General features: G+C 42.6%; 1 protein-coding gene across 1 annotated transcript in view; it reads left to right on the forward strand.

The window, feature by feature from the left end:
- The window catches only part of GALNT12 (polypeptide N-acetylgalactosaminyltransferase 12), a 62705-nt gene that overhangs the window by 13607 nt on the left and 36066 nt on the right, over nucleotides 1-13032 (forward strand). The window contains exons 2-5 of the mRNA XM_068396256.1: nucleotides 2424-2593; nucleotides 3334-3523; nucleotides 6794-6979; nucleotides 10562-10679. Coding sequence (XP_068252357.1) covers nucleotides 2424-2593; nucleotides 3334-3523; nucleotides 6794-6979; nucleotides 10562-10679 — 664 coding nt within the window. The remainder of the gene's footprint in view (nucleotides 1-2423; nucleotides 2594-3333; nucleotides 3524-6793; nucleotides 6980-10561; nucleotides 10680-13032) is intronic.

Here is a 13032-nt window from a genome sequence, read left to right on the forward strand (position 1 = left end):
TTTTCCCTCAGAATAATTTTAGTTTTAGGAATATTCAGATTCAGACTTTTCTTTTTCTTTCTATACCACAGATCTTAATAAATATTGCCTAATCTTTAAAGAAACCTAGAAGTCGTCTTTTTTTATTGCTAGCAGCAGCGTTAATTGATCAGTAAATATATTCCCAATGTGCTATAGGTAAGCAGTTTTCTTCTAATGTCATTGTCTGGGTGTTTTGAGGAATTTCAGTTCCCCTAAGTTGACCTAAGGGATTTTGCTGTCACGTTTTCTATTGAGCAGTTCTGGTTTCCCTCTTCAGGTCCCAACAGCGTAGGTTTTGCGGACGTGCCTGCTGTTCTGTTTTGGTAGGAGAGTGTATTGGGTTTGCGTGGCAAGGTTTTGGTAGTGGGGGGGCTACAGGGGTGGCTTCTCTGAGAAGCTGCTAGAAGCTTCCCCCATGTCCAACATGGCCAAGGCTGAGCCCATCAGCGACGGTGGCAGTGCCGCTGTGGTAACGTATTTAAGAAGGGGAAAAAAATGCTGCACAAGAGCAACTGCAGCCAGATAGAGAATTGAGAATGTGTGAGAGAGACAACTCTGCAGACACCAAGGTCAGTGAAGAAGGAGGGGGAGGAGGTGCTCCAGGTGCTGGAGCAGAGATTCCCCTGCAGCCCGTGGTGAAGACCATGGTGAGGAAGGCTGTGCCCCTGCAGCCCATGGAGGTCCATGGTGAAACAGATATCCACCTGCAGCCCATTGAGGTCCACAGTGGAGCAGATAGCCACCTGCAGCCTGTGGAGAACCCCACACCAGAGCAGGTGGATGTCCAAAGGAGGCTGTGACCCTGTGGGAAGCCCACGCTGGAGCAGGCTCCTGGCAGGACCTGTGGAGAAAGGAGTCCATGCTGGAGCAGGTTTGCTGGCAGGACTTGTGACCCCATGGGGGTCCCACACTGGAGCAGTCTGTGGAGAACTGCAGCCTGCGGGCAGGACTCACATTGGAGAAATTCTTGGAGGACTGTCTCCCATGGGAGGGACCCCACACTGGAGCAGGGGAAGAGTGTGAGGAGCCCTCCCCCTGAGGAGGAAGGAGTGGCAGAGACAATGTGTCATGAACTGACCTCAACCCCTATTCCCTGTCCCCCTGCGCCGCTCGTGGGGATGAGGTAGAGAATTTGGGAGTGAAGTTGAGCCTGGGAAGAAAGGAGGAGTGGAGGAAAGGTGTTTTAAGATTTGTTTTTTATTTCTCATTACCATACTCTGATTTGATTGGTAATAAATTAAACTAATTTTCCTCAAGTCGAGTCTATTTTGCCCATGACGGTAGTTGGTGAATGATCTCTCCCTGTCCTTTACCTCAACCCACGAGCCTTTCGTTATATTTTCTCTCCCCCTGTCCAGCTGAGGAGGGGAATGATAGAGTGGCTTTGGTGGGCATCTGGCATCCAGCCAGGGTCAACCCACCACAGAGGGATGTCCTACCTGCTTCGATATGTATCGTGACCTAGTAGCCTACAGAAGCTGAAGTATGTCCTTCTGCCCATTACAAAGTGACTCCAGGCAATAAGCTCGAGGCATAAGAAAATTCAAACATCTCTAAACCATTTCTGTTCGTTTTTAACAAAACTGCTCATACAGAATGCTCTAAGAAAAGGGGAGGAATGGTAATAAATACCGTCATTATTTTAAAATTCTTTCAGACTGGGGGAATCTTTAACAATTTACACATTTGGCTCAGCTGGAAGTTTCTTGGCATCCTTATGTTCATTTAGGGAGGTTCATATATACGTTCTGGAGCTTAATCCAAAAGTTTGCAAGCTTCCTGGCTCTCCATAGAGCCAAAACCATGCGTTTCTATGTCTGGGGTTTTTTTGCGGATTTCTCTGTTATATCTTGGCAGTTCTGTGGTATTCCCAAATTCTGCTTCAGTGTACATATGTCTCAGTTCTGTTGCTGTTTTTTTTTCTCTTTATATGTTGCTGTTCCTTCACAGTTATATTTTTACTGTCTAGCACTTGTGTTATTTTCCAAAGCACAACTTATCAGTAATTTATGCAACTCTTTTTACCGCACTTAGGTATTTCTTTTTTTTTTTCTTTCTGTAACCTGAAGCATGCTTTGGCCATTGCTTGTTCCTCTGCTTGGGGTAGTCTTGTGCAAAGACAGTTACTGCCAGCCCAGAATACCTACTATTATTCTTTTTAGAGATTTTTTGGGGTTGCAGAATTTTAGTCATAATGCTGCTGTGGAAATGGGACTTCTGGAAGACCAGCTTCGTGGAAGTGTTTGCATGACTTTTCCATGTAGGTACAGTTCCTTTAAGATCCTATATATGTTCTTGTTTACAGTTACTAAGTAGCATACGAACTCTTCATTTGAGAATAGTTTTCTGAAAATTAACAAAGGCTTTTGCACTTGTATTAAATGTAATCCCCTCCTTTACAGATGCAAAGAGAAGAAGTATGATTATTACAACCTGCCAAAAACCTCTGTTGTGATAGCTTTTTATAATGAGGCTTGGTCAACACTTCTGCGAACTGTTCATAGTGTTCTTGAGACATCTCCAGATATACTTTTGGAAGAAATTATCCTCGTAGATGATTACAGTGACAAAGGTAGGAAGAATAATTCTAAATAATGTTGATTGATTGTTGGTGGGGTTTTCTGGTCAGCCAGTCACAGGAGGAAAAGATGCTGTTTGGGTAGCATACCATAAAATTGTTCAACATTAGTGTCTATTTGGAAAATGGGTTTTCTGTAGCGTGCTAGTGAAAATTTTGAGTTCTGGACCAAATTTAGTTTAGAATTTAGCACACCAAATTTAGCACAACATTTGGCGTGTTGTAACATGAGTGCTTGCAAACAAAGATAACTACAGTTTGGTTGGGGCATCTCAGGTTTCCTAATTTGAGCAAATTTTGATTGCTCCAAGGTTTACCTGGTGAAAGGTATAGTAAGGAGCTACCTGGTTATCTGTTTTAATTTGAATTATAGGACACGAAACAATGCTGGCATTTTCCACCACACGTGAGTTGTGTTAAGAGTAAAACTTCTACATGGAAAAAGCTTTACGTAACATTTGAGACTCACTTAACAATTTGGAAATCAATTACAGAGGCAAATATGAAGCATTCAGTTTCTCAAAAGTAACTGTGATTTGTGTCCATCCAAGTTCTGTGCTATTTTTTTGTCCTTTCTTAACATGGACATTATAGCAGAATCAGAGTTCAAAATGCTGGTATCTTTAAGGCACTGCTATAAGTAATATGGTGCTGAAAAAAGAGCTTTCTGTAGCATGACATTAACCAATCATTCCAAAACTATATTCTTCCTTTATTTTTTTTGTTTGTTACAGAGCATCTAAAGGAGACTTTGGAAAACTATGTGGCTGGCTTACGCAAGGTGCGTCTTATCCGTGCAAATAAGCGAGAGGGGCTGGTTCGAGCCCGGCTGCTGGGGGCATCAGTGGCGAAAGGAGATGTCCTGACCTTCCTGGACTGCCACTGCGAGTGCCACGAGGGCTGGCTGGAGCCGCTTCTGGCAAGGTGAGGTTATGCTCTGGGCTGGATTTCTCTCCTGTTGAAGAAGGAGAAGAGGCAGTTTGGCACACTTCTGCAGGGGAAAAATGACTATTTGCAGGCGTTTACTGAAGGTTACCACAGTTTGGTCCCTAAGGCACTGCGAGTATTTGTCTCCTGGTGGTGGGGTAGCGGATGGAAACGTGGAAGATCAGGAGGTGAATTTTTGTTTTCTTCCAAGGACCAGACTGCCCTGTTTCTTCAGAGAAGGGAAAGTTTTGTTTTCAGGAAGAAGAATCCTCCCCCAGCTTTGAAACTACCTTGGGAAAGGTGGCTACTTCTGTCAGCCTGGGTGGTGCATGAGAAGAAGGTCTGGAAAGATGCGTGTCCTGAGACATCCCCTATTGCAGGGCAACATGCACATAAGCAGATTGGAATAGAAGTCAATAAACTTGGTCTTCCTAGTTCTGAGCAAATCCGTCTTTCCAAACTGGTTCTGATATAAAGCAGCATGGGGTAGGATAGAGACGAGTTAATGTTATGTCAACACTGAATTCTTCTTGGACACCATCTGTCCTGGGACACTGTACTTTACAGCTATGTAGTTTTTCATCTATACTGCCGATCTGTCAGGCAGTGCAGAAAACTTCCATTAATTAAAAAAAAAAAACCCAAAACCAAAAACTAAACCAAAACCAAAACAAAACCAAATAAACCCCCCAAAACCCCAACAAACCCCCCTAAAAACCAGGATACTAGCTCTCCATTACAACTTAGAATGTTTTTGATATTCTTGAAGCCTCACCCATGTGTAGTCAGCAGCTGTATGTGCACTTTTCCTACCATCGATTCAGCCACTGGTACACCTCACTGCAGCACCCTGCCGCCCCCGCATCACATGCACAAGGCTGTATTGCTTTTGACCCTCTTGCTGACAGCTTATGTCTTTACTCCCTTGGATGCCATTAGCAGATGCTGATAGATACAGTACCTGAATCAGACCTCCTAGATACTGTATATCTCTTTAAAACGTAATTTAAAAAAAAAATCCTTTCCTCAAGGTCAGTGGTTTGATTTGCATCCTATAAAGATTCCCACCAGGTACTGTGGACTTCAGAGAAGGACCAGAAGAAAAAGCCTTATGCAAACTAGAGAGAGATTTCCAAAAGCACATGCTGTCTTGAGGTATGCAAGTCTTCCTGATTCCCAGTGGAACTTGTGTTCTCAAACTCCCCACGTCCATTTGAAAATTTATCTGGAATGATATTTTTTTTTTTCCTTAAAATTGCCATATTTGACTTGTTTCTAAATTTCACGCTGAGTATATTTTAGATAACTGTGGGTTAACTATGAACAGTATAGGTAGTGTGAAGAAAGGAAAAGGGGTAAAAATCAAAGAATAAGCATGGTTTTGACGACTGTCCTCTGAAGAAACAGTACATAACTGAGGCGATTCTGTAATTTCTTCACTTCTTTAGCAAACCACTAGATGGCAATCTTGAGGAAGGATTGGGATCATTTGAAGTGCAATAAATCACCTTCTGTAAAAAGTTAGCCCTGGATGTGTCTTGGAATTTTTGCCCTTCTTGCTGCAGATGCAGACGTACGTAAACAAAGGGATGTTTGCGTGGCATATCTGACTGAAATGTATGGGAGCAATACAACAGTGTTAGCATTCTGCAGTGCAAACATGATTGTATTTGTAAGCTGCCTGTGCATTGTACCATCTAGTTAATTCTTAATTTACAGAAAAGGCGATGGCTTTTCACTTACCTGATTCCTTTCATAACTGAAATCACATGCCAGCTGCCTAATTTTTACTCCTTTTCCTTTACAGGAGCAACAAAGCATTTTTACATTTTAGTAGGATATTTTTCCTCTGTGTACGTATCATTCTCATTGCTTTGTACAAAAGTTATATGCAAGTGAGACAGAAGATAGCAATATTTGTATAAGCCCTTTTGTGTGCTCTACCAAACAGGATTTCAATGGGAGATCATAAAGAAGAAAACAGCTGTGTCACATCTTCCCTCCAGCAACAAGAGACCATTTCATACTTAAGGCAGTCTTTCTCAGCTCAGACAATACTTCTTTGGAACTGCTGCTGTTCTCTGCTGCATTTAACCATCACAAGCTGCTCTAATTTCAGAGTTGGAACCCCTTGGTCAGCCTTTGGGTTTTAAGTTTAATAATCCCACGAGGAACTAGCTCACCTCAAAATGACAGATACATCACACCTCTTCCTTGTTTGGCAATATAACACGTTCAGTTTTCCTTCTCCTCTAGAATATGCAAATCAGAAGATGCGGGGCTAAAACAAGTACCAGCATCTTAAAGTCAAACAAGTCACTTGGTTTCACTGCACTAACAGGAGATGTCTAAAACTAGTGTAGAAAGGATTGCTAAAGAGTGATTTAGGAGAAAGACCTTAGCTTGACCTTGCGTGCTTGAAGTTGCTCTCTCCTAGTACTGAGAGAGGCATTTCCAGAAGTTGAGGCAAAGGATCCCACTGCCTTTTGTAAGGGCAAATGCTTTTGGAAAGGAATACAGAAAACCCTGCATGGTATTCAGAAATGGGAAGAAGGGGTTTATCTCTTTGCAGAAGTAGAACTGCAAGAAATGTCATCAGCTCTGATGTATTCTGAGTATGACAAAGATCTTAACTATCTTTAGATCAGCATTGCTGATAGGGATGTCATTCTGCAGTACTATTTCATTTCTCCTTTTTATCTCCTATGTTGCCAGGGTTTCTGGAGGCCTCCTTCATGTATGTTTCACTGTTGGAGATCGAATTCCCATGCCACATGTTTTTTTTTGTTTAAACTCATGGCTTCTTTTTGAGCTACTGTTGTAGTGCTCAGTATAACTTTTTGCAGATGATCGCAGTTAGCTAATTTAGTATTCATCTTTGCAGAACTGTACAATCATGCTGCTCTCTTAATATCTTAAACACAGCTACCTGTACAAAACAAAATAGCCATTTATGTTGAGAATGTGGTGCTGGCTATGGCAGCCGAGCCAGATGCTGAATGTGTTATCTCAAGCCGTCTGGCATACCTCACTTCCACTGTCCAGGAAGATGGATGCTTGCCAGGTGCCTATAGCTGAGTCCATCCTGATGCATCCTCAACAAGAAGTCGGTGGTTATTCTTGTAGCCATTATTTCCTTGTATTGCAGCATGAATGGAAAAGGAGCAGAACTTCATGGTATCTGTAAGCATTCTCTGTTCCTGACAGTTTTAGTTTTTGAGAGAAGTTTCTAATGGAAGTCACCATTTTCTTTTGAAAATATATTAGGATTGCAGAAGAAGAATCAGCTGTCGTCTGCCCTGTTATTGATGTTATTGACTGGAATACATTTGAGTACTTGGGAAATGCTGGTGAGCCACAGATTGGCGGATTTGACTGGAGGCTGGTCTTCACTTGGCATACTACCCCTGAAAGAGAACAAAAACGGAGGAAGTCCAAGACTGATGTGATCAGGTTAATTTTTATGCATCTTACGAAACTGTGAATGTTACAGGTTTCTTCTATTTCACTTGGAAATGCCCGGTGCTGAAAAATATTTGAGAAATTATCATATTAGTCAAAGTTACATATTTTGTTTAGTTCCCCTTTTGTCCAAAGTAGCTCCTGTTGACCATGCTCCCGTAAAAATATTGCTCTAAAAGCTGAAATTCCCGTGTAATCTTCCATATGGAATCCTTATTGCACAAGTAGTCTCTTGACTCCTGCAGGCAAACTCCCACAGATGCTTATCAGCACACGGAAAGGTTGTAACTGATTAACTAATACTGAAGGATGTCCTCTGTGCAAAGCGAGAGATCCGCGTTGTAAAAAATGTATCATGGTCAATGATGGAAAAGGGAAAAAAATCATCAACCAGTAAGAAGGCAAAAGTAGTTTTGAAGACTTTATCTGTGCTGTAGTGATAGTGGTGGTTCCTTGCGCTATTTTCGAAGGTGAACCAGTTTGCCAGTTCTTTATTGGGATGAAATGATACAGCTCTACTCACCATAGGTTCTGTGAAGGGCTAACTCACGGGAGCTCAGGCGGATGTCTTCCTTGTCGGTTTTAGTTTTGTTTTGTTTTAAGACAAGTTGCGGTCAGTCGGTGTTATTTGTCACTCTATGCTGTACTTTTAGGAGAGGTAAGGTAAGAGTGCAAGCAGTGCATCTGGAAAATAGACACTGTAGACAAAATCCTGATAGTTGAGGGTCTGCTATGTTCAACCTGGAAGCTTCTGTGTTTCAGCATTGTAAGAAATGAAGCAGCTGTTTGGCATTTTTAACATCACGATTTTGTTAGTTCTTGCTTTCATTTATAATCTGTTGTCTTATGGACTACAACAAATACAGAATGATTAATTTTTCTCAGTCTTTTCTAGGTCACTTATAGTGGTAATAATACCCAGTGCTTCACAAATATTAATGAATTTACCCTCAACTGAGAGAACATTTTTTTTTTAAATGGGAAAAGTGAGGCAGTAATTTAGTCCTCCTCAGCATTTATTAGTCCACATTCTCCTTAAAAAAAGTTTCAAAATAGAGTAAATATTTTTAAAGCCATTAGTTTAAATAGGATGCTTTTCTTCTCCATGACAAGAAGAATTGTCTTTGGCATGCCAAGGGGAAAACGATGAGGGATAAAGAGAGCTTCACGGTAGCCCGAGGACTGTAAGCTTGGCAAGTGTCTGGAGAAAGCAGCAGTGCTAAGAGTGGTGTCACTGACAGCTGTGCTTGGAAAGAGAAGATCTGGAGTGAGACAGAAGAGCTTGACTGGTTATGGAGTTTGTTTTTTTTCCTTCTGTCTCACCTCATCTCATGCCATTCTTTGAAACAACATATGACAGTGTAAGACAGTGTTGCTTCAAAAAGATGGCTGGTAAAATTAGTTTTGACAGATCTAAAGTAACTGATCACTGCACCTAGCATTTGTTAATATTTACCTCAACAGCAATTTAGTAAAATTCATGAAGTGTCAGCTGAATTTAGTTCCAACCAGCATTATATGTTTGGCACTTTAAAGAGAGTCATTTTCTAAGACTGTAAACAATTAGGAACAATATTGAACAAATACAAGTTTACGTATATGTGCACACAGTACCCTACTGAAAGTACATCCCTTAAGTGCGCTGTCACTCAGGGTCTTGTGGTCTTTGCGGAGGATCCGGTCTCAACCCCTGATTTTTTTTTCCCAATCTTAGTAAAAAATTAAAAAAAAATACAGATGGGCAGATCTTCTTAGAAATAAAAAATCTTTTTACAAAATCACACAATGGTTGGGGTTGGAAGGGACCTAGTCCAACTCCCTGCCAAAACAGGTTCACCGAGACCACATTGCACAGGGTCGCATCCAGGCAGGTTTTGAATATCTCCAGAGAAAGAGACTCCACAAACTCCCTGGGCAGCCTGTTCCAGTGCTCTGTCACCCTCAAAGTAAAGAAGTTTTTCCTCATATTCAGATGGAACTTCCCATGTTTCAGTTTATGCCTGTTGCCCCTTGTCCTGTCACTGGGCACTACTGAGCAGAGTCTGGCCCCATCCCCTTGACACCTGCCCCTAAGGTATTTGTAAGTATTGATAAGATCCCCCCTCAGTCTTCTCTTCTCCAGGCTAAACAGACCCACCTCCCCCAGCCTCTCCTCAAAAGAGAGATGCTCCAGTCTTCTAATCATCTTTGTAGCCCTCCGCTGGACTCTCTCCAGTAGTTCCTTATCTTTCTTGAGCTGGGGAGCCCAGAACTGCACACAGTACTCCAGGTGTGGCCTCACTAGGGCAGTGTAGATGGGGAGGATAACCTCCCTCGACCTGCTGGCCACACTCTTCCTACTGCACCCCAGGATACCATTGGCCTTTCTGGCCACGAGGGCACATTGCTGGCTCACGGTGAACTTGTTGTCCACCAGAACTCCCAGGTCTTTCTCCACAAAGATGCTTTCCAGCGGGTCAACCATCAGCCTGTACTGGTGCATGGGGTTATTCCTCCCTAGGTGCAGGACCCTGCACTTGCCTTTGTTGAACTTCCTGAGGTTCCTCTCTGCCCAGCTCTCTAGCCTGTTCAGGTCTCGCTGGATGGCAGCACAGCCTTCTGGTGTATCAGCCACTCCTCCCAGTTTTGTGTCATCAGAAAACTTGCTGAGGGTACACTCTGCCCCTTTGTCCAGGTCATTGATGAATAAGTTAAACAGGACTGGACCCAGTACTGACCCCTGGGGAACACTGCTAGCTACAGGCCTCCAGCTAGACTCAGCACTGCTGATCATAACCCTCTGAGCTCTGCCATTCAGCCAGTTCTCAATCCACTTCACTGTCCACTCATCTAACCCACACTTTGTTCAGGGGCTCTATGCCAGAGAGGTGGTAGATTCCCCATCCCTGGAAGCATTCAGGGTCAGGTTGGATGGGGCTCTGAGCAACCTGATCTAGTTGAAGATGTCCCCGCTCACTGCAGGGAGGTTGGACTAGATGAGCTTCAAAGGTCCCTTCCAACTCAAACTATATATATATATAACTATATATATGACTCACGCTTTAGGGGCTATATTTACTTAGTTCTGTTCAATTGATGTTAGAGAGTTTTTTCCACTTGGTATTAATGGGATCAGGAATGTTGTTATTACTTACAAAAGCACAAATACTTGTTTAGTTGTTACTTAAGTAAAATATGTAAGAATACTGCACTTAGATTTTCAGAGCTGACTAATATAATTCTGCCACAAAAAAGCTTATGTTCTACTATGTGAGGGTAAGAGACTAGTCATTTATTGTTGCTCACAAAGACACTGTGATTGCAAAAATTTATATTAACGCAATGTTTATCTTCTCTGATTTTGTTGTTATTTTAATACATTCTGGAGCTTCTTTTGGATACAGTTTTTTACTACAAAATTAAATTTAAATGGCCTGATGATAACTGATCAATGTCTGACTGTTACTTTGTATCCAGAAAAGACTGAGAACAAGGAAAATAAAAATATACTGTATTTTTAATCTGTTGCATTGGTTTGTTAATTTATATTTTTTTGCTTTTTATTCAGTTCAGAGTTACTGTTCTCTTTTATAGGTCTCCAACCATGGCAGGTGGATTGTTTTCTGTGAGCAAGAAGTATTTTGATTATCTTGGTTCATACGACACAGGAATGGAAGTCTGGGGAGGAGAAAACCTTGAATTCTCATTTAGGGTAAGTGGCTCAATTGAAAGGGTTTTTTCCTCAGAATAAAAACAAGTTTCTTATTTCTTTCTTCACGCCCTTTTACTTAATGACATAGCTGTAATGTAAGCAAGTGTTAAGAAGATAATATTTTGGGAGATGTTTGTATGAATTCTTTTTGTTGTTCTCACACTTCATTACAACTGTATTTTCCTTCTGAAGAGCCATTTTATAACAATTTTTAAAAACATGTCTTTGTTTTGAATGCCAGTATAAAACGTAAGTGGTGGTGTGATATTAGTGGATGAAGTTTACATTCTGTGGCTTGAAGAGGGTTGTTGGAAAGAAACATTTATAATTCTCTAACGTGACTTGGAGCTCTCACTGTGGTTGATGGAGCGAGCAGGAGGCAGCTGGTGGCAGTTACCAGTGGGGCACGACAAGCCAGCCCCTGCACTTCTTTTGGGCTTTATTCTGTTTTGCTTCCGGAAAAGTTTGTATAAAGATTATAAAAGGTGATGGGGAAAATCTCCAGCAACTGCAGAGCTGTACCCCAGCAGAGGGTGGACCAGTGCTCAGGTGTGAGGCAGATAGATAGCTGGGATGAAAAGGATTTATGGCAGGGGAAGAGAGAGAAGATACAAGACAGTCCAGACTGACAAGCAAAACAGTCTTGTCTCCTCAACTCTGCTGTTACCTGTGCTGCTGCCGATTCCCACTGAGCACTGCCTGCCTGTGGTTTGCCCCACATCACACTGAGCTTGCTGAAGCAATCCAGTGGTGGTGTACGAGGTACGATGCAGGGCCGTTTTTGGCTTGCAGGGAGTTCACAATTTAGTACGCTGGATTTCCTTTGTTTTTTTCTGCTCATCAACAGGTACGTTTTATGGTCGTATCTGCGTTTCTGTGTGTCACTGAATTGTGGGACAGGAGGGTTGTTGTTTTTGTTTTGTTTTTTACCAGGTGACAGCAGATTTCAGGGATAAATAGTATTTTAACGTTACAAAACCACTTTCTTGAGAAAGGAGGCATCAGCAGACTGTCTCACTTGATGTCTGCCTGTTTACCAAAGAAGCATGGAGTCTTCGTGGCTGCTGTTCTTGTCTCCTGCTGCCTGTAGTGCAGAAATCCTAGCAAAGAGGGCACAAGAATAAGGAACGAAAAGGATTAGGGAAGATAAGCATGGACCTAGAGCTGACATGGTTTCTCTCTGGAGGGGGATTCCTCAGCTGGAATCGCTGTTTGGTCTGAATTCATGACCACCTCCTTTCTCATGTAAGGAAAAGTTTCTGGCATGTAAGTCCAAACAGACAGCCTACTTGTCTTGGTCAGTAAATCCAGCAGGCCTCCACGTGAAGCTCAAAGCAGCTTACCCACCTCCATCAGCTCTGTGAGCTTCTGAAGCAGGAGTCTCCCAGCTGTCTCCAGTTCTGGTGTAGCCTGTGTTGATGTATATGTTGCAGTGGGTCCCCTCTTTTCACTGGAAGGGATTTCTTTTCTGTGGGATAATTGCTCAGTCACGGGGTCCAGCTCTGGAGCCCTCAGCGCAAGAAAGACATGGACCTGTTGGAGTGGGTCCAGAGAAGGGCCACAAAAATGATCAGAGGGATGGAACACCTCTTCTATGAAGACAGGCTGAGAGAGTTGGGGTTGTTAAGCCTGGAGAAGAGAAGGCTCCGGGGAGACCTTATTGCAGCTTTTCAGTACTTAAAGGGGGCCTGCAAGAAAGAAGGGGACAAACTTTTCAGCAGGGCCTGTTGAGATAGGACAAGGGGTAATGGTTTTAAACTCAAAGAGGGTAGATTTAGACTAGATATAAGGAAGACATTTTTTATGATGAGGGTGGTGAAACGGTAGAACAGGTTGCTCAGAGAAGTGGTAGATTCCCCATCCCTGGTAACATTCCAGGTCAGGTTGGATGGGGCTCTGAGCAACCTGATCTAGTTGAAGATGTCCCTGCTCACTGCATGGGGTTGGACTAGATGAACTTTAAAGGTCCCTTCAACCCAAACCATTCTATGATTCTGTGATTCTATGAAACTATTTTTATGTCAAAAGGCATGTCAGGGAGCCAGAAGTAGCAATAGATTGGATTTGTACTTGGGGGCCCAAAGAAATGATTGTGCTGGTCATCAGTCACAACCCAAGGTGGGTTAAGGTGGAAAGCAGCCTGATGGTGGATGCCATTCCCAGCTAACTCTGGCAAGGGAAAAATGTTTTTCTTGCTTACTGAGGGATTGGAAGAGGTGATGACAATGAGGGAGTCATGTATTCTTGGGTACCGATGCTTACTGACCTGGGGCTTGCTGTGTCTCTTACTTTCACAGCTATGACACTATTGCAGCAGACGAATAAGCAGAGGCAGGAGACTGTCAGTTTAGCA

Source organism: Nyctibius grandis, chromosome 3, assembly GCF_013368605.1.
Source record: "Nyctibius grandis isolate bNycGra1 chromosome 3, bNycGra1.pri, whole genome shotgun sequence".
Lineage (NCBI taxonomy): Eukaryota > Metazoa > Chordata > Aves > Nyctibiiformes > Nyctibiidae > Nyctibius > Nyctibius grandis.